Consider the following 24,267-nt stretch of genomic DNA (forward strand, 5'->3'; position numbering starts at 1 on the left):
ATGTTTTAACACTGCCAGGAAAGAAAAGCGTTTGGCCAGGTCTCTTCATAGGGTAGGAATTTACACGAGGGTTATAAAGCTCACTGGGGCTAATCCCTGCTAGCATTATACATCATCTGACAGTTGCCAAGGAGACAAGGATAATCTCAGTGAGACAAGATATGTGAGAAGGGTATTTATGGACATTTGCCTAACGATGCTTGTGGAATGCACCAAAAAGTGATTATCTGAGCGCCCTTGAAGTACTGCCTTTTCTGTGGTGAATATGAGAGACTGTTGGTACACAAGCAAAAAGTTTCCCCATGATATTAAAGCGGCAGCAACTTGGCCTTGATGTTTTCAACGTAACCTGCGGTGGCCTCATCCGCTGCTGTGCAAAAGGGCAGACAAGGCTTTTGCGGTGTTGTGCGATGGCGGCCCATCTGTCTGTACTCTGCAGCATCAGCAGGCTGTGTACACACAAACAAGCCATTTCAGTCTGTGGTGCTGACACAGGCTTCATGAAAACTGTCCACTTCATGTGCTTGAAATATGAGCAGGTGCCTCATGCAAATGTCTTGTAAGCCATGTGAGGGGAGGGAAGAGCGGAGGGGGTATGTGTCTTGTATATAAATACACAGAGGCATAGAGGTGTGCTTTGGCAATGGCTTTCCAGCATAAGCAGCTGTTTCCTCCTTCCCTGTCCCCAGGGTGAGCCAGCTGCACCGCACCCAGCTGGCTCTGGGTGCTATGTCACACTCCCTGAGCGGTGGGAAGGGTTAACATCATGGACTACTTGTGGTCATTTTGGTTAGATTAGGCTGTTTTCCCTGACCTGGGGTGGCTTATAGCTCTGTTTAGAGACATTAAAAGAAGTAGGAGAGCTAATATCTTCATTTGAATAAGTTCATGCTTGGAAAGACTTCTGCATCAACTGTTTCACATAGCAAAATATTTTCTTGGCAGTGTGTTCCCTGGCTATGAGACGGGGCAGAGATTGATGGAGGCGGCCTGTATCTGGGACCAGGAGCACTAAAGCTGTGTGGTCTGGAACTGTCCCACACCGGGGCAAATCTTTCCTTACCACGTTGAGGTGAGGCAGTGACCTGTAATGAAGGGAAAAAGGCTGCTTGCCTCTGTCCCTCTCCTCCAACTTGACCTTCTTAGTTTGTAGGACTGTCTCTGGATTGAGGATTATGAAGGATGGGAAGACAGAAGGAATTTCCCAAGTTTTCAAAGCCTGATGCAAATGGTTCCTATGAAAGGAAGGAGCTGTTGAGAGCCAGCCTGCAGCTGATGGGCTGTGTCTTGTGGTGCCAGAGTTAATCTTGGTAAGCAGCTCTGAGCTGCTGGGTTGGATAATGCTTGGAATGGGGGAGGCCTCTTTAAAGGAAGTAAATCAACCTGTTAACCCTCTGTAGTTGGGCTTTGAGGAGTTGTTTTATATTGTACACATCAGTGGCTACAATCTCAGTAGAGGTTTCTGCAGTGGCACCTGCCTCCCCTTCTAGGTGTTCAGAGTAAAATGGTGCTTTGCCTGTTTATTCCAGACAGTCAAGAAAACTGCTTGTGAGCAATATTTCTGCCTGTCTCCCATCCTGCTCTTAAATGGCACTGTTCTCCATTTGCTTGCTTTGGGGTGTGCATCCAGCATGGGCTCCATGTGAAGTCAGGCTGCTGCCTGGGAGATCTTGAGGTACTTGTGTTTACTTAGCTTTAAAAGCACCAGGCACATGCAATTGTGTCTGGCAGGAAAAAAAAATTAATGCTGTTCCCAAGTGTGAGTATCCCTTTCCACCTCTCCCTGTGGGCTGAACTCATTCCTCCATGCCATGAAAACAAGCCAGATGAGCCTGAGCAGGTTGAATAGTGGCTTTTTGGGCTGTCTTGCCTTGACTGAGATGAATATGGGATGGCTCAGCAGATCTGGGGATAGAGCTTTCTTGCAGCAGAAGTTGATAAAGGAGCCCAAGGCTGGGAGTTCCCTCCTTGTCTGCAGGGTAAGGGCCTGTGCCCATGGCACCAGTGCTTCAGGCACAGAAAGGCCCCAGGAAGAGGTAGTAGTATTAATGAAATAATAGATTTCATAAGCATTTGCCTTGAGCTCTTAAAGATTTCAATATTTATTAGTCTTCACTAAGATGTCTGGTCCCCTTGTGCTAAGGTGGAGAGGGAAATAAAGAGTAAGCAGCACAACTTTTAGGAAGGATTTGTGCATAAAGGGAGATACAACATTCAGTAAAGCCTAGGGAAATAAATCTGTCTGGATTAGAGGCCAAAACTACAGATATAATTTGAGTTGGCAAATCCCTGTGCAACTTCATAGCCGATCAATAGATGTTATTTGGACAAATATCACAATGCCGAATCCTACAACCAATCTCTTTTGAACAAACATGGTCATTTCAGGCTTTCTCCTTTGGCTTCATTTAGACATAAATCTGCTGGAAAGCGTGACTCCCCCAGTACCTGAGTCTGTTCAAGAGTTCATGTTCACACAAAGATTGGAACCTACTCCTGAATAGTCCCCTGTTGACATTTGGTTTCACCCCTCAGTTACCTTATGCCCATGTAGAGTGAAAATGCAAGCCTGTTCCAAAGCCTTAGAGATCACTTCTGTCTTGAGTATTCCTTCAAGCCTCTCTGCCTCTTTCCTTCAATGTTCATAAATAGCAGGAAGACTTGACCTGATGTTACTGAAAGTCTTGGCTGCATAAAAGATAGAGAAACCTCAGAAGGCCTCTTTCAGACTTAACTTTGCCTAGCTCTTCTCATGCCAAGGCAAAAATTGGCCAGCCTTGTCTGACCGGTCACTACCTGGCTGCTTACCAAAAGCTTCCTTTGATGGAGGCCTTGTAGAATCTTTGGGCCATCTGTTCTCCTTCTGAGCTAACCTTACAGCTAGGATGTTTTTCTTCATGTCCAGTCTAATTCTTAGCCTACAACTTAGACACATTGTCCTCTATGTGAGGGATATGGAGAAAAAGCTTAAACTCCGTAAAGGAGTAATGTCTGGACTACTAGCATTTTCCTGGGGTGGTACACTTTCAGTATGGGACATAGCTTGCTACATTCCTAATCCACACTTTAAACACCACTACCAACCCTCCCCCCACCCTTTATCCCCATTCTGTAAGGTCAAGAGAAAAGCTCAAACTCCAATGCAGTCTACCTAGAGTGGAGAAGAGATTTTTTCCTTTACTAGGGTCTTGTTCATCGGCTTAGACTGACAATTATTGCCTTGTCTCTGTGTCCCAGTTTTCTGGTGTTGCAATAAAATCTATGCAAAACACTTGATAACCAAGTAAAGAAAAAAGAGGAACTCAAAGTACTTCTCTGAAAGGTCACCTTCTATTAAAACTTGTGGATGTTTATTTGGTCCTGAAACACTTCATATGCAAATCTACTGGGACTATGGGTATCTTCTGTAAGTACAGACCCTTCCCTCTAGCAAGTCTTAATGCTTGTACCTGCCTTGTGGCTCCTGTGTGAGCAACCAATCTGCCGGTCTGTACTTGAGTTGCAGAAGGCTTCATTTTTCCTTGATGTGAGCTTGTAGGCAATCAAATACAATGGTGCTTTGTTCAATAAATAAACATGAACAACTTCTGCTAAATAGTTGCCAAATGGAGTAGCTTTCTAAGAGCATCCCTGTTACTACAAAACTGTGCCAAGTCTGGAAGTGGATTCAGGAACAGACTTCCAAGTATGTAGAGAGCAAGGGAATCGCAAGGCTAAATTTTCTCTTCTCTGTGCCGAAAGTAGAGGCCAAGCTAACCCCAGAGGAACTGAGGGATAACATGGTCTCACATCAGCTTAAGGAACAAAACTGCAGAGGCAACTACCAGCCTGAGGCTGATGACAACTTAAGCCTCAACTAATTTTTGAGATGTCTCCAGGAGGGGAGAAAGACTGAGGGACAACAGGGAAGACAGATGCAGGTCAGATGAACTGCACAGTGCGACTAATGGTATTAAAGGGCAAATTGAAGTGAGCTGGATGCTTTAGGTACCAATATATCCCCAGCTCTTGTTCTGTGATAGCTCTACATTCATTACACATCTGCATTACTGTGCTGCTCTTGGTAGAATCATAACCCAGCTGAAACTATCCAAGTAATTCTTTCTTTTAAAAATGTTCTTTACATGCTTCAAAATTAGAACCTTCCAGGGAAGAATAGTTAGGAGGTGGTGAGAACAGTTAATGGAAATGTTCCCAACACTCCTTATCTTGGTGGTCCCTCCCCTCAGACAGTGACAGGATCCTGTCCATGAAGGAAATGGTACAAATCTCTGCAGCTGCAGAACGGAGCCTCTATAGGAGGATACGTAGTGAAATTGTTAGGGTGACCTGTATCTCCTCCAAATGAAATGCTCTCTAGCTACTTCTGGCAACATTTTACCCCAATCATTCTGTAATGCAGGTCACTTGATTCATGTCCTAATGTGCCAGCTGTTTCCTGTTGTACTCACCTCTAGGCAGCTTCTTGTTCCCATCTGCAGGGGCATTTCCCACCCCATGGTGGTACTGCCAAGCATAAGCCAGCTCTGTATTGCACTGCGGCATCCATCAGAAGTCAGCAAGAGAGTCTTGCTGATCCTATATCTGTGCTCAAAGTAAACTGGCTTTTGCTAAATGGCACTCTAAACAAAATGTTGATTAAGATCTAGGCTATTTTGCAATGGGCCTCTATGACTTCTTAGGTAATTAGAGCACCTAATACAGCTGGCAAAAAACCCCTCAGTGTAGAAGAGACCTCCCTCTTGAGCTATTGTCTACTAAATTGCATTTAGAAAAAGCAATCAGACTTAAAAAAAGGGAATTTAAAGACTTTCATTATAAGGTGTGCAAACTCTATAACCCAGAATGGCTCTTTAAAGATTGAATGCTTTTAATTGGGTTTTTCTTACGTAGATATTTGCAAAACCTTCAACCATGTTTAGCTCTGGCTCTAGCTAGTAATTCAGTGGCTGGATGCAAACACCTTCTGTGTCCTACTTTCTAGAATCTCCAGGAGGAAGTGTTTACAGCAAGTGTGAATAAGCAGAAATATTTTGAAAAAAATTTCTTCTGCCCACATGTTCCTACCTCTGAGCTACCACAGATTAAAACAATTCCTATTAACATAAAGACTTGGACCCAAACAGAATAGCCACTTGAAATTTTTAGTGCAGTGTAAGAGGGGAGGAAGGGACTCATTCAGATTTTTATCTCCTCAACCCAAAACAAGTTCACCTTCAGTTTCACGTTGGATTCCTGCTTTCAGATGTTCACGGCTTAGTGGTGCTGCTAATGTCTCAAGGTGGGAGCCTTGCAGAAACTTCCAGCATCTCTTGCAGAACCACTTGTTAGAGGTGAAAGCTGGGCTTGGCTGAAGTGCAGAGAAGAGCAGCGTATGGCTGACTACCAAATGTGTAACACGTACGTATATTTGTTCTAGATAGTGCTCCAGATACTCATGCCATGCTGATGTGCTGCTCAGGGTGTGGGGCGGGCAGGAGCTCCGGGCTCTGGGGATGTCTCATGGGGCCAGTCTCTGCTGCTCCATCCAGGCACCGAAAGCCTCTGAGGACGCCAGATGAGCCATACGCAGTGTGGAGGTTAAGTGGCTCTGGCAGATAATTTCTGTCACGCTGTGCTCCCTGAGCTGGACTCACCATGGGAGATGCGTTGGGCCAAGCCCTGGCGAAGTCACCTTTGTGTGGGTTGATTTACCTGCTCACAAGGAGCTCTCTTTACCAAGAAAACAAAACATTTACCTTTTACCCAGCAGGCTCAAAAGCTCAGTGTGGGTGGTGTGGACAATAGACTGCCCTGAGCTGGGAGATCTCCAAGGTGATTTTGAGGGAAGAACAGGGGAGGAAACGGGGGAGGGGGATGAAGTGGTGGATGCTGGGGACACATCCTGGCAGATGGGCCTCTGCCATCCACCCGCCTGCCTTGGACGTCACTAGAGCATCTCCCTGCATGTCTGCTGACTGTCACAGCATTACAAGCAGAGAAATCACACCCGGTTGCCACAGCAACGTCACCAGCTGGGCCTGTGGTGTGCTGTCACCTAGCAACCAGCAAGGGGTCCCTGGGGATGGCAGGGTACCTGCTCCACTGCCCTGGGGGAGGATGGAGGTCCCACCCAGCCCCTGGAACTGACGGGTGCTGTCGTTTTTCCCCTGAGCAGGGGTTTGTGTAGTTCCACTGACTTAATAGTAACATTTTCCTTAATAGTAATTTTTTAACCCTTTTCCTAGAGAGGGCTTTGCACTGTGGTTCAGTAGCAGTGTGTGCCCTGTTTTATTCTGTGTGCAGCTTTCTGGCCATTCCCTCGGTGCTCGCCATTCCTTAACCAAAGGATACAAGGGTAAAAATCTTGCATGAAATGAGTGGGTGCAAAATCTTTGGACAAACTCCCTAGGCGTGCCTGCCCCCCACCTTTGCTGAAATTACTTCTCTGGTATTTCCTGCATTTATACCTTGGTGTCTGGGTGGCCCCATTCCATTTGGCTCCTGAAGCTCTGGGTGCCCTAAAATGGAGTTAATGGGTGCTGCAAGCTCAGCCAGGCTCTCAGCAGAAGGTTGAGCCTTTCTTCCTGCCTGTCTCCCTTCCCGCAGGTGGATGGTGGGTGAGTGCCACTCAGCAGTGACCCTGAGATGTTTCTTCATTACCTTCTAGGACACTGAATCATTTCATTGAAGGACTTTGCAGGCGAGAACACGCAGCTGCAGTCACGTCCTATATTTACAGCTTTAGCATAGAAAGCCTTAGCACTCCAGTCCTGATGTGGCATGAAGCTGAATTATTAACAAGTGCTCGCTGCTAGGGGAGAAGTAGCTGGTGAGAAGGAGCCTTTCCTGCATGTGCACTAATCAGTATTCACTGGGTGATCGGGGATCTGGTTACGTAGTGCTGATGCTCCAGGGGAGCAGGGTGCTGGAGGGTGCTTGATGTGGTTAATGGGAGGTTTGATGGCTTCAGTGTTTGGCTCTGTCTTGTGCTGGTATCTGCTTTCCTCTCATCCCGCTGTGTGTAACATAACTGTGCCTTATGCCAGGCACAAAGCAAGGCTGGAAGGGCTGTCTGCCTACCCCAAGGAGTGAGCATCCCTACCTAAGCTGCCATGAAATGCAGGTACTTCAGTCCCTTCAACAGGAAAGGATGCTGCCTTTTCTCCTGCAATCTCTGCCTCCATTGAATTTAGAGTGCTCAGAGGTGTTGCAGATTTAAGATTTGCTATGCAGGGCTCCATGTGCTATTGAGTAGCTCAGTATGGAGTTCCTTACAGCAAGCTACTCCTTACTGAATAGGTCAAGTAAACACTTTCAGCCACAGCAAAAACTAGAGACTTTTAATAAAAAAGAATTCAGGGTAGTGACTGATCTGCACCTTGGAACGTGTGGGTAGCCAGAGCAACTTTCTTGAGCCTAGGTCCGCTCAGGATTGTCTTCTGTTTAAAAATAAAACCCCTGAAGCAGTACTTGCAAGTCAGTCAGGCTGAATTTGTCTGTGCTAAGCATGGAGTTTCCCAATATACCCTGCTGGGCTATTGGAGACAACTTAATAAACAAGAAACATAAGGAGGCTTGTATAAAGCATCTGTACAGATAAAAAATGGAATTAGAGACAAGCTAGCTCATAGTGTAATGGCTACAGACCTCTGGTATGGCAAAAGCAGTGAATCTTGCCCAGCACAATTTTTTCAATGATTAGTCTTGTTTCCTTAAAACCAATGTTGTCCCTATGCTGATAGACTCAACAAACCACCTTTCAGAAAAAGCTCTTCAAATCAGTAATTGACAGTAGAGCTGCCTCTCATGTCAATATGTTGTTGACCACAAAAGGATGTATTTAAAGTAAAAGTGCTTTGGAAAGGTGAATATTATATGGTCAGCTCATTCTTGAATACAAACACATTTCTCTCCAATCAAAGCCAGGCAGTGCCTGCCAGTCCTGTGAAGCTAGGCAGCATGTTACAGAGCAAAGTTAGAAACAGAACTCCTTCAACTGAAATATTACTGACAGGAAGGTTTTGTGGCTAGCAAATAAAACCTCCTTTGGAGGATTGCGGGCTGGCTATCATTTTCTTGCTGTACCAGAGGGATTGACTGAAACACCTCATTCTTTGCAGCAGTATGTTGGCATTAGATGCTGAGTGAATATAAGAACTTGGTGATTGAGGGCCCCTCCGAGGGATGCCGTAGCCGCCGAGTGCTCTTCCCTAAACACAAAGAGCTATTTCAGCGGTGCAAGATGACACTCTTCTTCCTGCCACTGAAAACAGATTTTCATTGCAAAAACTACCTGAGCTTGACATTGTGAAATTACTTCCTTATGCTCTATGTACCATAAAAGAAGCCCAACTGAACTGGGAAGGATACAGCCTTGCCTGAGCTACATGCAGCAAACAGCTACAGGAGCCCAGCGCTCGGTAGCAGGAAATGTGTGGGAAAGCCATCTGGTGAAGCCACTTAGAAACAGTGTGAAAGTCTTTTTTCATTCACTTCCTGACAAAGTAGTAATATGTTGCCTCATTATAGGAAGAGGGCTGCTTATTATTATTTGCGTTAGTAGATCCTAGAAGCCCAAAGGTGGGGACAGGACTCTCGCCGTGTTAGGTGCTGTGGGCACATGTAAGAGGAGACCTTTCCCTATACCCATTCCCCCCACATTTTACAGCCTAAAATGACAAAAGCATAGGAATTTTTTTTTTCCACAAATAGGGAACTGAAACAGATGGGAGAGACTGAAGGAGCTGGAAACAGAACACGTAATAATTCCCAAGCCTCGACTTTCTCAGCAAAACTGTACTTTGACTCCTATACCTTATCTTTGAGCATTTATGGTGAGTGGTACGTACCTTGGCATACCGCTTGTAATGTGCTCTGCAGTTCTCCTAGGTAAAAACAGCATTTAGCTTGGTGTGGGCACGGTTCTGAGAGCTACTACATGCTTTGCTGTGCTGAGGCAGGGGGGAGGGAAGTCAAATCAATGTGCAGAAGGGATTTTAATCATCACGTAGCAAATTAAAAAATAAGGCTAGTGTGGAGATCTTAAACTTGATCTTTGGCATCTGAATCATGTCTTTCACTATGAGCTCCACATCCAGCCCACGTAATTTCCCCATGGTTTAATACTGCTGTAACCCTGGGCAGTATCTCCATTCTGCTAAAAGCAGAGAACCACACAAAAGGCTGTATTTCAAGAGGAGGCAACGTTCCTTATAGCCTACTTACTATTATTAGATATGTAAAGCTCCCCTATATCATCTCATCTGAAGACCTCAAATAATTTTATGGACCTTATTTTATCCTCTTGGTGACTCTGAGGCAAGACAGTTATCCCCATTTTTACACTTAAAATCACCATCTTTGAGTTTTCCTTATCAGGCTTTTCCAAAATTGAGGATGGATTTTTTTCAGTCCCATGCTTTAATTGCAAGACAGAGCATTCCAGGCCCCTTTGCTATCCTTGTGTGGGTGTGCGGGACTGCATGCTTGGTTGGTTAGCATTTGTTAGGTTTTAGACTGGAAAAAAGTGTGTGCTTGGGTTGGCCTTTTGTCTCTGGGGAAGGCAGGATTAAAAAAAGTCCTAAAGCTTAATTAGTTGGTGAAAGAATGTCACAGTAGCGAGAAGGAGGAGGTAGGATGAAGGAGATGGTGGGTGCTGCCCTGCTTTGAGGTCAAATGGGCTGAAGCCTAGAGACCCTGGCAGAAGCAAGCAGGACCATGTGGGCTGGTAGCTTGTGAGGCTGAGACTGTCATTTGACATATATGGCCTAGTGCCAAGGGAATACTCTCCCTAGGAGAGAGATGCTCAAGTATTGTGAAATTGGGCCATGAGGTGTTAATTGCTAGAAACTGTAGAAATCCAAATTTAAAGAGCTCATACCTACTAGTGTAGAATGACTCATACCAGAGAGCAACCTTTCTGCTCTGTGAGTGAAGCTCCTAGAAGGGTGTACAGTGCTGAGGTTCTGAATAATGCTTTCATGGCCTTATCACAGACTTCCTATAACCCTCTCCTCCCAAACAACCCACTGTGACACAAAACGCAGGTGGAAAAGGCAGAACCGGGAACGCAAGGAGGATACCAGCAACATGTCAAAGTTCACAGAAGCTGTAACAGCATTTCTTTATAGGGCTTTTCCTCTCTCAATGCCCAGTTCATGATCCCTAGCAAGACTCCAGCCTATGGCAATACAGCTGTAGGCAAGCACATCCATGCAGCTGTGGTTGTCCTTTTTATTTATTGAAAGCCTAAGTAGTAAAAGGATCCAAAACTATGTGGGTGCAGGTTTAAGCACTACCACTGCCTCAAGGATTATGTGCATAACCTTTTCAGAATAAGAGACCAGACAAATAAGACTACAGTTGCACTATGGAGCAGCACATGTGGAATACTAAGCACCCAGTAATCAAGTGCTAATATAATGCTGAGATTTTAAAAGCCTCAACCAAAGCCGTGGGTGAATGACAACGGACCATTTCCAACTCTGTTTCAATTTGCCCAGTCTCATGACTCTAGGAAGACTGCCTACACCCTTGCTATATCCATTGCTATATTTGAGTTACTAGCAAGTTTTGACCAGGTGACAAACTCAATGAGCACTGGATTTTCCTCAGCAGGCATAATAAGCTAGCTTTATCAGTCTGCCTCATCTGTGGTGGAGAACAACAGTCCTCTTCTCCAAGTGGGGTTGGAGCAGTGAGGGCAGCACCAACACTCAACTTTTTCCCAAGATGTGGCAGTCCTAAAGTGGGTGGCGAAGACTATTTCTGGCAGTAACAGGGAGTTAAGGGAACAAAACCCATGCTTGGGCATTGTGTGCTGGTAGACTTAACTTGGTTGTTCCTTTGCACAAGGCTTAGCTGAGCAGCTCTCTGAGCATCTGGGCTGCGAGAGGCTCCTGTAGCACAAGTGTCACGTGAGGATAATCCCATGCGGCTTAAAGCCCAAAGCAAGCTGTCTGGTTTTCCCCTCCTATCTTCTAGACTGGTCTTTCAATTTGTGCTTATGCTGGGACCATAACAAATCTTACATTTCCCAGCCAATGATGGAGATCATGCATACACAGAAAATCACTGAAGGTCACCAAATTTAATGGGAGCCAAGTTCTTAGCCCTGAATAAGGAACCTGACACAACACAGGAGCTCTGCAAGGGCTTGGGTGGGATCTCTCATCCACGTTGTTTGTGAAATATGCTCTGTCCAGAGAAGAGGTGAAAGATCTTCACTAGCTCATCTGCTACACTTGGGAGATACTTCTTTAAAAACATGGGTAAACTTAGCAGTGTTCCTGAGTTAAGGAAGTTGGGGGGTTGGTTCGTTAGTTGTTTTAAAGCCAGTTAAAAACACAGATCCACAGACTAAGTGGCTTTTTTAGTACTTGACAAGAAAATCTATAGCAGAATGAGGAATGATTTCCTCAAATGCCAGTACTACCCAGATCGAGTGAAGACACCTGTACACTTGATCCATTTCAGAGTCTTCTGGTCCTAGTGTTGTGACCGAGGTTTTGACTCTCCCTTAGGCAATCCCTGTTGTTTGCCCCAGAGACTCACCTCTGGGGGAATCTAGTGTGAAATGGGCTCTTACACCATTAGATGGGCCTCTTCAGCATGAGTCTGTGGTGTGTGTTTTTGTTCTAGGCTATTTTTGGGGATGAGCAACTGGTGAGAAGAAAATGCTTTAATCTGCTGGAGTAACTGTGTTCTCAAGCATGAAAATTATAGTTTGTACTAACTGTCCAGTGGAGAGAAAAAAACAAGGTTCTTAATTCTAGAAGACAAGTTAACTTCTTGGGGAGGAGGCAGAAACTGTTAAGTCTTTTCCTGTCAGAAACCCATGCTGGAAGTATTCAGTCAATTAAGCTCATTTGTAGCAGCCTCACTACAAATCCTCTTTCATTCAGAGGTGAGTTAAGCTCTTTGCTGAAACATGCTGATTCCAAGGAATTTCAGTAGGTTCTCACACATCTAACCATGGCAAAGTTATCTGCAGGGACACACCATCTTAGAATAACATCGTATGTTCAATTCTACAACAGCATAGCCAACGTATGTCAAAGAAAAGAGGCCAGCAAAAAGCCTTTCACCTGACTGTTACAGAATAGCCTTTTTCTTGCATGCTATGTTTGCTCAGATTGTTTGTAAAATAGAAACAGATTTTCTAAATTTAGATACAAAAACAGTTGAGAGACATATCTACGCAGTAAATGATCACTCAACTCAAACATAACTGTTTTGCCATTGAAATGCAGCACTCCTTAAAGGTGTAAAATTCAGTTTAAAGGCAGCATGTTTTATAGGGACACCTGTGTTATCTGACCAGATGCAGAACCATTTTTTTTTTCCTTAAAGAGAAAGCCTTCCCACTAATTTGCCCGAAAGGTGGCTTAGAGCAGAGCTGCAAGCCTTTCCCAAGACCGAGGCGGCTGGGTGCCTGCCCTCACCATGCTGCGGTGACTCACCCTGCTGAGCTGGTCCAGGAGTCTTTGGTTCTGTTCGGAGAGTTCCTGGACAGCCCGCGTCTTCTCGCGGTCAGCTTCACGCAGGTGAACCTGCTGCCTCTCCAGCTCATCCTGCAGCTGCTTCACGTCGCTTTCCAGTTCAGACACCCTTCCTTCCCATTCTCCTTCTCTGTTTTCAAATCGTCTCCTTAGTTCGTGTTTCTCTTGTTCTAGGTGCTAGATAAAAGGGGGGAGAAGAGGTTAGGAAGGGAGGAAAAAAGTGAACACTGCCTCTTTTTCCTCTTCTATGCTTTGGGCTGGAACCTTCTGTGCAGGAAAGAGAATGGTACTAAAGCATGACATGCCATCGAGGCTGCAGTCCCATGTCCAGGGCAGGTCACTGGCACTAAACTTGCTTTCTATTTCCAGCAATTGGCCTGTCCTTGGCCTCTGGAGATCAGCACATTGAGTTTTTACTGAAACAACTGCCAAAAGAGTAAAGCAGGCTGCATGTCAATAGGCGGAATATATAGGTCAGGCAGGCCAATAGATTTGGCAGAGCCTAGCTTAACTCCAAAGCAATATTTCAGTGGGCAGTGGCATAATTCTTTTAAAAATTGCCTTTATAGTCAAAACTACACAAATTGTATCCTCACTGCTGATGAGGAATCTAGATGAGGCATCTTTCTTGTCATATGGGTCTTATGAACAACGGTTCAGTTATCTATCCATTTGCTCCTTCTATTCCTGACCTAATTCGTTGTCTGGTAGTTTGAGAGTACACGGTAACATTGTTTGATGCAATTTGCTCTGGAATGGCAATGGATGCAATGAAGTAGTTTCTATAGACATTATGTATACGCATGTTCTGGGTTGCAGATTTTTTAGAAACCGCTTTTAGTTCTAGAGACTGCTCTGCTTAGGACTGGCTGGACAACGGGGGACAGCACGAATCTGGTGGATTTTTTGCGTGTTTTACAGGCTCAGTTAAATGAGGGCTTGACTGAAACAGAGCTGCAAATCAGGTCAAAACAGATTTATGTTGTGCCATTTGAAAGAATCCCAGCCCTGAAACTCTGAGCTTGAATTTCCCCTGGTGACTGAAGCCACGTGCATACTTGCAGAACAGTCACAGAGAGGGGACATGGGCATGTTGCAAGATTAGCAGGGAAACCTGAAGAGCAGGAGCCCTCTCCTTATTGGTTGTCTTCTGTCCCCCAGAATAACCTGCTGCTACCCTCTATCGGATTCTCCAGCCTTTTTGGAACATGTCTTAGCAAAGAACAGAAACCCACTGGGCCCAGCACTGGCAGCACTCACCCAGTTTTTTCCCAGGGTATCATCCCCTGGTGAGCAATCAGTGAGCAATCCCCATGGCACTTACAATAGGAGGAGAAAATAAACCTGCTAGAGGGGAAAGAAAATTGCACTGCATTTATGTGAGGTGGCTTTTTATTGCTTGTTAGAAACACAGGCTGTGATGTGGCTGTTTCCCCTGGGTGCCTGCTGCTGCTGAGACACAACCTCCCTTGCAGGGTCTCTGCCACCTTCCCGAGCAGGCCTCAATGTCAAAGCTCTCCACTTCGCCAGCAGCCCTCTGGCCTGTGTTATCACTGATCTTCCACCTCCTGCTCTGCAGAAGATGCCATGTTTCCTCTTTCTCAACCTTATATCCAAATCCTTTCCTATGCTCCTTCCAGTGCAGTCTGGCAGCATCCTGCTTGTACCCTTCCAAATCTTTCTGCAAATCCAGGACTTTCTGGAAAACCCTCAAATGTCAGGGAAGGCTGACTAAAAACACTGGCCCAAAGTAAAAGTATTTCACTGTGTTTCAGACACTAAAAGAGTAGGCATCCCTTGCAAAAGAGAGCACTAAGTCTTATTATAATATTTTTAATGCAGTCGGTAGGCATGAGATCTCAGCACCAGGCCCATGACAACCATTGCAAAGAAATCTTGTTTGTAGCCGAAGTGTGGCTGGAGCAGCCACAATTTCACTTCTAGCAGCACACTGAAAATGCTGTCTTTTTTAGCTCTGTCTCCTTCACTGCTAGGCAACGTTTAGAAAGATCCAGGGCCTTCTCTAAATGGAAGATGAAACTTCAGCCTGCTGAGGAGCAGCACTGCAGCTGAAAGTTCCCCAGACTACTCAAATGTGATTTAGAAGCCACTGATAAGCCTTGTCAATCATTTAAAATCCACTTTAGGCCTTTACAGCAAAAGAAAATTCACACTACATACAGCTCCAATAAAGGGCTATCACATAGGCTGGAGTTAGAGGGAGGCAAAGAACATCAAGTGTACTCTGTTGCGATGGAGAAACCAGAACAGTGCAGTGGGGCACAGAGAGGCTGTTGCAAAGAGGGAGGGTAAACCAGACTGGACGTGGTGACTGATTCCTCCTGCCTCTTCCAGCAGCCACCGCCCCTCACCCGCCCTCACCCCAGCACCTGCACAGCTGCAGATCCAGATAGGGTTTTTTTCTCATGTAGTGATAACAAGGCAAACTGCTGTCCTTGTTGGGGAGGTTCTTGTTTTCCGAGTGTCTCTCCATCCAGCAACTGCTCACTGATTTTTATTCAGGACTGCTTTCTAGAAGATGTTTTCTTCTGAAAACAGCTTCTCTTCAACTTAACTGAGCTGGGCTGGTCCTCATCGAGAGGTGAGAGCAAGAGGGAGTTTCCCAGCTGATAAAGAGAGTTCATACTGTAAAATGCTTGGACACAGTGAGCTTCTCAGTCAGAGGAACAGAGGTATTAGCTGGTTTAATCCCTTACAGAGGATAAAACTGACTAGGATCATGTATCAGAATTCATTACAGGTCTTCAATTCTATGATTAGAAATGAATTTGAATTCAGGCTGTGAAGTGAAAAAGTTGCCAGAGTAGGTGTATGGCAGGAACGCTGCCGTTCAGTAATGGACCCACAAAACTAGAACGTGTTTAGTCTTGAGGCCAAGTGCCAGAGGAGCAGGCCAGCATATTGTCTTCGCTGAGCTCTTGCAACCAACTCTGAGCTGTTAACTGTGAGAAAATCGTTCCACCTAAATGCTATTTAAACATCGCTGTATCAGCTGCAATTGTCACCAAGGATCTCATCTGAGACTTTGTTTCTTGTCATCATCAGAAAGTTCTCAGTGGTGGGGAAGGAGGTAACAGATGTGGATCCTTCCTCCCTACTCCTCCGAAATTGAAAAGCTTATTGTGAAATTTTGCTCTCTTCAGTGGCAACAGGAGGCCGACATTTAAGCTGCAGAGGCTAGGATTAGCAGGCTTGTGTTGTAGAAGATTAATGTTCAAGTTTGATTTTTTTTGTGTGTGAAGTAGCACCGTCTTAGATCTGCCAAACGCAACAGAAAAACATCTGACCCTTAAGTAGATAACAGTGACTCCTATCAGATGGGCAGCCTGAAAAGCAGGAATCTCTTATTCAAGAGTGATAGTAATGGGATGAAAAGATGTGAACAATTGGGTGCCTTTACCACCCCTTCATTCACCTTCTGAATGGGCCTGCAAGAGCAGAGGTAAATATTTGGGGGATGTTATTTAAAGTACTGTAAAGTCACAGTTTTTCTCCTCTCCTTTTCATCTTTCCATTTTGCAAACAGCGAGCGGTATTTCAGGCTCCCGAATTCCCTAACAGGCAGCTCAGCAACTACCTAAACTTGTGCATTTTTTCCTTTAATGGCAGGAAAGGTTCCACTCCAACTCATTGGGAATACCACGTCAGCACAGCACCACATACGTCTGTCTGCGCTTAGATCAACCTGAAAACATTTGCTCTGGCAAATTTTAATGCTCTGGGAAATGTTAAGCTGATAAATAGTGCCACTAGACAACAATCTGAGCAAATGTCACTGTCATTATTGTTTCTATCAGAATAGTAAATGCAGAGAGATTTCCCTGCAAAGAGAAAGGGATCAGCGAGGTAAAACGTTAAGTTTAATAACGGAGAAGAATTTTGTCAGGAGAACAAAGGCCATACAGTAATTTCACAAATCCTCTTGAACTTGATATGTAAGTCCCTGGGGAAGGAACACAGCCATATGCAGAAAGAACTGGTGTAGGGCTGTGACTTGGAGTTTGAATGTTAATCCAGGACTGTCCAAACTCTCTCCAGAAAGGTGAGAGGGGCTTTTGCTCAGCCTTTAAGCAGTATTACTTACTGAGAGAATTAAACTTTCAAGAGTATCTTTGAGAAGGGTGGGGGTGATAGTGGCTCGCTCACACAGTTGTGCAAGAGAGTTGTTCCAAAGGAAGCTGCCTGGACAAGTCTCCTTCTTTGTAATAGCTCTATTTCATCCTTAAAAATCAATAAACAGCTCAATCCACTGAGTTCCTGGCAAACAGCCCTCTCCAGATACCTGTAGGTATTTTTCAGAGCAACCAGCTAACAGAGACGTATCGTTAGGGCTTATCTCCCGCCATGCCTGGTGCCTGAGCTGCAACAGCTTAAGCACAAGGGTAACATATGCTCTGTAGCTCAGTACCTGCTGTATAAATTTAACTTCCGAGGCATTTCCGTGACGAGCCAAGCACAGTGCACGTCTCCTTGCCCAGGTGGTGAGTGGGTCCTGGGGCAATACAGCAATCGCAGGAGCCTCTCGAGGCAAGGTGCTGCAGCCCGTCCCTAGGCCGATACGCCAGCTCGCAGCCGGGGCGGGGGAAGAACAGCAGATTTGCCTCCCCCAGGCCTAAAAGGGTTTTCTTAGACCCCTTCTTCCCCATCGCGGCCGCAGGGAGCTGTGTGGGCAGCCCGGCAGGGCCCGTGCCCGCCTGCCGCCCCCGGGATTTGCCGGGGAAGGGCCGCTTTCCGCCGGGGAAGGCGGCGGGGCTGCCGGGGGCCGCGGCCCTGAAGCGGGGGCCGTTGCGGAGCGCTGCGGGCCGAGGGAGGGAGGGAGGGAGGAGGGCGGCGGGGCCTCACCTCTAGCTTGTCGGTGAGCTCCTTGTGCATCCTCTCGTACTGCCGGCTCATGTCCTGGTTGCGCTCCAGCAGCGCCTTGCCGAGCCGCGCCGCCAGCACCAGGTCCTTCTCCTTCTGCCGGATCAGCGAGAGCAGCTCGGGGTCGCGGGCGGCGGCGGCGGGCGGCGGCTCCGGCGGTTCCCCGGCGGCGGCCAGCAGCGCCAGCTCCTCCTCCAGGGCCAGCTCCAGGGCGGCGGCCCCGGCCGCGGCGGCGGCGGGCGGCTCCATGCCGGCGGCGCTGTCCGCCTCCGCCGGTGCTGACCCGGCGGCGGGCAGGCGCAGGCACGGCGCCGACATGGCCCTGCGCGCCGCCACCGCCGCCGCTCCGCTGCGCCCCCCGCGCCCGGCCCGCGGCTGCGGCTGCTGCTGGGCGGGGAGCGCCACCGCCCCCGGCCCCCGCCCCCCGCCGCCGGGCCCCCCCCCCCCCCACCGCCCCGCCGGCGGCAGCGCCCGCCGACCGCGCTTATGGGCGCGGGGACCGGGGGTGGGGGGGGGGGATGATGCTCGGGGCGCCCCGGCCCGGGGGACGCGGTGGGTTTGTGTGGGCGGGTTGGTGCTTTTTCACAATCCTGCTCTGCCTGATGGAACCGCCTGCCGGCGTCGGGTCTCGCTGCTGCAGGCCCAAAATCCCCCATGGACATCGGGGCGTCCCGGCAAGCCCCAGGAGGGAGCTTGGCACCCCGGCAGGGGCACGGCACTTTCTTCCTGCTCACTCCCCATTCCTCCAGATCCCTGGCGGGACTCTTTTGCTTACAGGAGCATCTCTCAGGTTCCTTCTGCTCGGTGGTTCACCCCTGGAGAGCTGACTACAACTTCCAACAACCACCGGGGCTTGCTTTCAATTTCAGATTGTTTAGGATGTTCCCGGATAAAATTTGTCTTAAAAGCAGCCTTGGTGAACGTTGGGAGATGTAGGCAACCCTGCTCGTAGCACTTTTCTCTCTGGGAGGAGACTCTGTCGGGGGCAGGACCAGTTGCTTTTCCAGTTTTGGTTTTGCCGACTTTCTCCCCTCTTAGATCCAGGCATCGCTTTCCATCTTGCCACGGGAGGGAGGCTCAGACAGAGTGAGGTGGGCTAAAACTGCCCATTGTCACATTTGCTAAGGCTTCGCTTCCTCAATTTCTGATTATGCTTTCATTTCAAGCGAGGCTTTAATAATGATTCAACAAAAGCATTTTTAAGGAAACCTGTGCTTTTGACTCCCTGATTCTGCAGAAAGAAATGATGAATATTACAGCTTTTCTCTTTAGCTCTGCTTCCATGGGGCTCGCTTTCATTCCTCCTACAGAAGATTCACTTAGACCATGTTTGCCTTTATACCGCTGCTCCAACACATCAGCCCGAGGATGGTTTTGGCTGTGACGGTTGAGGGCTGATGCAGTTTTCTAGCAGGGCTGGCTCCTGCCTTGCATCAGACCCAGGGCCCTGGAGAACTGCTGATTATTTGTAACGGTTAGAGCATGAATTGTGGCAATGCAAACTTCCCTCTGGCCATCTGCCACTGGGACGTAGCCTTTTGTGGGGGATACGCCCCAACAGCCCAGCTAACAGGACTTGTCAATACTTGGCCCTTTTCCTGGCAGTGTCCGTTAATGCTAGTGGTGTTTTTGTAATGTGAGCACCTGCTCTCCAAAGACCTGGTACCTCGTGCCATGCTGCCTGCCAGCACCTGCCCCACAGTGGTAACTGTTGGCTACTGTTCCCCTGATTTCTTTTGCGCTGGTGACCCAGGGGTGACACCTTCTTAGCTCACAGCAATTCCCCCGGGCACTGATTTTGCTAGACCTTTTGTCCTTGCAGTCAACAGACGCTTGCATTGCTGGAAAGTGGGACTCACCATAAGGTGAGATGATTTGAACAGTATTGGCCCTTTTAAAAGAACCCCCCTGCCCCGACACGGGAACCATGCTTTCACAGACTTAATCATCACTATTTAAACAGAGGAAGGCGTTTAATATTTAAACTGATTGTGAGCACCTTCTGCTGGAAGTGCCTACTACAGCAAACCAAGCCTTCTGGTGTGATTAATGAAACCCATTGCAGCATTAATTTTCATCTGTAACACTTCTTTCAGTGTATAAAACAAAACGAGATTATACGGGAGATGGTTTTAATTCCCCAAACACAGCCTGAAACAGAACCTATAGCTGCCGCTGTTAGGATAGGGAGAGGAAAAAAAGCTGTTGCCTGGATGGAGAGAAAAAGCACATATAAATCAGTGCTACGTAATGTAGATATGCCACCATATCGGTCAGGCGTCTATACAAGCTTAATGCTCATTTGGGGCCTATTGACTGCAAAACATAACAGCTTTAACCGGAGTAACCTTGGATTAAAGCTTTGTTCACAGCATGACCTGTTATTTTAACTTCCACTTTAAAAAAAAATCCATTGTCACGTGAATTTAATTACTGATTTGACTTTTTAGAAATGCATTAGGTTACTGTCTTTTGGAACTCCTTTGTATGTTCCTTTGCTAGTATTTTATCTTGTGTATGTTATCCCAATCAAATATCCATGAAAAACTGTTAAGTATACAACAGTACCGCTTCTTTGCAGTTGTTGCAGGTGGCATTATCCATTAGGATCCTAAAGTGTACTTCAGCTGAGAGCTGGGAGAATTGCTGTCCATAGGTGCACACCCGACTCCCGTTTCTGCTCCTCTCCTAGTTGGCTACGTCCTTTGGAGAACCTCAGCCTAGAGAAAAGAACAATGAGTTAAGTGAAATGAGTCAAACCTGAGGGTTTTTTTAAATTGCACCGCTCAAGCCTGATGTGAGGCTTCACTACTCAGGTACTAAGAACTGCATGTAGTGGGTAGCTCTTGCGGAGACTCACATCAAGCGTTCAGGAGCTGATGCTCTTGCAGTGCAGAAGGTGCCTGTGTGTACAGTGCAAATGATCTTTTAGCGTGGAAATCACCACAGGAATGACCCTTTCTGAAAATGCAAAAAGGCCAGGCTGATTCAGACACGCAGAGAACTGAGAGCAAGTGACTGATGCAAGTGGTGTCACCACATAACACAAAAATGTCACCTTGTCCAGGGCATGCGAAGGCCTTCTCTGTGGTATTAGGAAACGAGGGTGAAAATAAACCATTGGTGTAAGAGAGTGGTGTAAGATTGACTGTAAGAGGAGCACTCATTCTTTTCTTGCTCAGGTGGAAAACTTACAGGGCTGTAAAACAAAAGCAAGTAGCAAAACGTTCTATCCTATAAGGGGGAAAAGGACAGCACTGGCTTTGTTGCCAAGTAACTTCCCCTTCTTGCTTTTCCTATTCCACCGTACCCAATCCAGTAAATGAGCGATGGGGGTGGTTGGAGAACTTCACCCAGGGGGCCATTCGGGGCAATCTGCCAGGGCATTTCACTCTACTGAACACGTTCCTAAAGGAGCAGATACTGAAACAGGCAACCCAGATTAAGCTATGGATATGGCAATGTGTATTGTCCTCCCCAGAGGGTCACGGAAAGGTGAACTCTAAGCTGTGCAGGCTCTTCAAGCCCAGTGTTAAGTATATTGTTAAAACCAATCTTTGTAATTAGTATTCTGCCTAGAAATCTGCAGGGATTTCACCAGTCAGTCTCTTCACAAAGGAAGTGTGGCAGAGGGTCTGGGCCTTTGGTGGTTATATCAACGAACACTGGAATATGTAGGAATGTACAAGTTAAGCAGGACAAAACATTTTTCACACATCAGAAAAGCCGCAAATCCAATAAATGCCCCAGTGCTTCAATCAATACTTTCACCTCAGCTGTGAGGGCAGCACTCAGAAAACAAGCACTGCAAGGGATCATCCTTTTTTATTTAGAGTAAGGGGAGAAAAAGACGTGTTGCGGGAAAGCCACAGCCAGACCTGCAAAAGTAGATTATTGTCCTGGGCTTTTAAAGCTGAGTGTGATGAGAGAATTCCCATCAGCATCCTTAATCTTCCTGTCAGTGGGCTGACAGTCTTCTAGGAGAGGCCGCACAAGCTATCAGGTTTCTTTTGCCACACTCTCTCTCTCTCTTATAACTGTTTGAATGATTAATTGCTTTATTTTTCTCTTTGCTTTACTTCAATTTATTTCTGACAAATGTTTTCGTTATTCTGGTTGTTTGTGTGGCTCTGTGGTGAGGTTTTTCAGTGTACCACAGCCTCCTGCTGCTGGAAGATGAGCAGCAAGAGGTGCAGGTAGCCTAAGAGAGTTTGCTCAGAGTTTGCAGTTACCCAAATGAATAATTAAAGGACATATGTGCCTTGCTTTTGAAGCAGGCCAGAACTGCAAAGCCAGAGATAAAGACTCATGCGTGACCTTTTTTTCTCTTTGCTTCTGTCATGTCCAAAACTATCTGGCATGTGTGCACCCACGTTTTCCCTGGTGCTGGGTAGAGGAAATACAAGATGGGAAAGTGTATTTGCAGAGGTTGGTAAGGGAGAAGCGAACAGAAATTTCTGGTTAAACAGAAGGGAAAAGAAAGCTGTTATAAGTGTTAGTTAAGCAACATGTAGTATAATAAAAGACCATCCTGATTCTTCCCAAGGCTCAAGGCCCCCACAGAGTTCCTGGCAAGTTTGTTGTTTCTCAGGGTTATCAATGTTACATCAGTTAGAGCAGAAAATGCACTCATCCACCAAGGTGACTCATAACATCGAAGGCAGGGGAAAAATCCCTTGACTGCTAAGGGCATAAAGCACGGTCTGGGTGACTCAGGACTGCCTAAGGACAGGGCTGACACCATACTGTGCTCACCCTGCTGCCTGCATGTAAGGAACACAGGGTGCAAAGGGAAAAGAATAGGGTAATAGTTCTGACTTGTTATATGGCACATACGAGTATTGTGCTGAGACATCTATGAGTTAGAGACGCAAATGCTTTGTACTACAGCTTTCAGTCACTTCGAGGTGTGAAGTTTGGAAGCATGTTGCAATGTCCTCTCCAGAACAAAACTGACAGTGCTGGGAACAAGCAGAACTACTCTGGAGCTGGTGGAGTTGCGTGGCCAATATTTCAGGCCAGCTTGATTTGTTAAGGGTACCACACTGGCAATTCGACTTTGTTTCACAGCTGGCCTCGACCAGCCATATGACATACATGCACCTAGGGCTCCTTCTCGACTTACCATGCTCCAGGTAGACTCCGGAGACAGACAGGGTCCAAGCTGGATCCCTCTCACTGGGACAAACCTCCAACACTTGTCCCAGGAGGGCTCCCATCCTCACATACTCTTGCACCAGCTGTAGGGATTGCCATCGTGTGCCTTCAGCATCGTGTTACAGACAAATGCTGCTCAGAGCTGCTGCAGCACCGCTTTTCATCGCTTCAACCTTTCTCAGCTGGAGAAGCTGCAAAGGAACAAAAAATATCCCAGGGACATGGTAAGCACAATAGGGTCCAGAGCAGAGCAGGGAGAGGGCTGTGCAGGGTGGACACCACAGGCCTGCTTGAGAGGTGTTAGGCCCGAGCTCTTCCACACAAACCCGGCCCTGGGCTTGCTGCTTCTGTGGTCCACAGGAGTAAAGAGGTAATGGCTCCACGGGTAGATGTAGATCTACATCTAGACTAGGGCTGTTTTGTTTTTAATGAAGTAGGTATTCTCAGCAGTGGGTGTGAGTTACTCCCTCTTGAATCTTACAACATGACAACGTTTGACAAGTCTTTGTGGAACAAACACTCCTGTTAAAATGAAAAAGTAGCCTGTGCCTTTGCTCATAGGAAGACACAAACTGAGTGAGATGTTCTTGCTTGTATTTCCTTATAGGAAACCAATAGGTCCTAAAATTACTTGTCATAGTTTTGGCCATGGAGTTCTGCAACCATTAAATGATTAGATGTGACTTTGTGCTTTGCTGTGGGGAAAAATATTTGTTCACTACCATCTTCCTCTGCTTCTTACGTACATGCTGCAATTTGTAGTGACTCACTCACGTTAGCAGAGATGGTCTTTGATCTAGCATTACTGGATTGTAATTGGCTGTGTTGACATGAAGCAATCTTGGTTTTAATGCAGCCTCCTTCACTCACTCTTGTGGTCAATTATTTCATGATGGCAACTCTGCCAGGTATTTTTGCTTCTTTGAGCAGTTATGTTGTTATGGAAACTGGCGTTCTATAAATTATCTGATGAGAGGCCTGATCCAGTTCTTGGGAACAAGAAGTTTGAAAGTAAAACATACAGAATAACCATTTTTAATTAGCTATATATTTATTTGTGTAATTACTAATCCTTAGGGCCTATTAACTGTTTGGTGCAAATACCAGCACCTTCACATCCGTGCAGGATCTGGTCAGTTGTTGTCCCTCATTAGAGAATGTGTGACCAGTGGATACGCACAACTGAAGATGAGCTTGTTCCTGCCTATGTTTAGGTGACCCTCCTACCAACCTTGCCAGATTGGAGGACATTTCTGTGTTCCATCTGCAGGGCTCACGAGCCTTGCCCTGGCTGTGCTGTGGCCAGTGCTGCATGCTGCTGTGGCAGGAAGAATGTGTCCTTTTGTCTTTGATACCGAGATTTATGGGGGACTGGACACTGCAAGAGATTGATAATCTGATACAAGAGCCTCTTGCTCCTGTTCCATCATTCAAAATTTCAGAGAGGCTGTGTGCACAACAGAGTTTCCTTCCCATCTACTGTTAGTTTCTTGCCTTAAGATAAAGGAATGGGCAGCCTTGAGGGGTTTTGGTTTGGGGTATTTTGTCCAAAAAACCCCTACCCTTTCAACCGGTGCGAAGGGATCCCTTATTTACTAACCCCAAGCACTGGAAAAAAATCACAGATCCTGAACTGTCACGTCATTAGAATGCAGATAATCCTGCCTGGATGGAGGCATCCTGGATATGTGCAGCACAGAAGCTTTCAGAGAGTGTTTTTACAGCACCATTACCTATGAGAGTAGCA

At 46.6% G+C, this 24,267-nt stretch overlaps 1 protein-coding gene across 1 annotated transcript in view; it reads right to left on the minus strand.

Moving 5' to 3' along the window:
• BICDL1 (BICD family like cargo adaptor 1) overlaps positions 1 to 17,696 on the minus strand; it is a 51,892-nt gene extending 34,196 nt beyond the window's left edge. Inside the window, exons 1-2 of the mRNA XM_075110318.1 lie at positions 17,346 to 17,696; positions 12,444 to 12,659 (exon numbers count right to left, since the gene is read on the minus strand). Coding sequence (XP_074966419.1) covers positions 12,444 to 12,659; positions 17,346 to 17,681 — 552 coding nt within the window. The 5' untranslated portion in view covers positions 17,682 to 17,696. The remainder of the gene's footprint in view (positions 1 to 12,443; positions 12,660 to 17,345) is intronic.
• Positions 17,697 to 24,267: the final 6,571 nt, after the last annotated feature.

The sequence above is a fragment of the Phalacrocorax aristotelis genome, chromosome 15 (genome assembly GCF_949628215.1).
Source record: "Phalacrocorax aristotelis chromosome 15, bGulAri2.1, whole genome shotgun sequence".
NCBI classification, from domain to species: domain Eukaryota; kingdom Metazoa; phylum Chordata; class Aves; order Suliformes; family Phalacrocoracidae; genus Phalacrocorax; species Phalacrocorax aristotelis.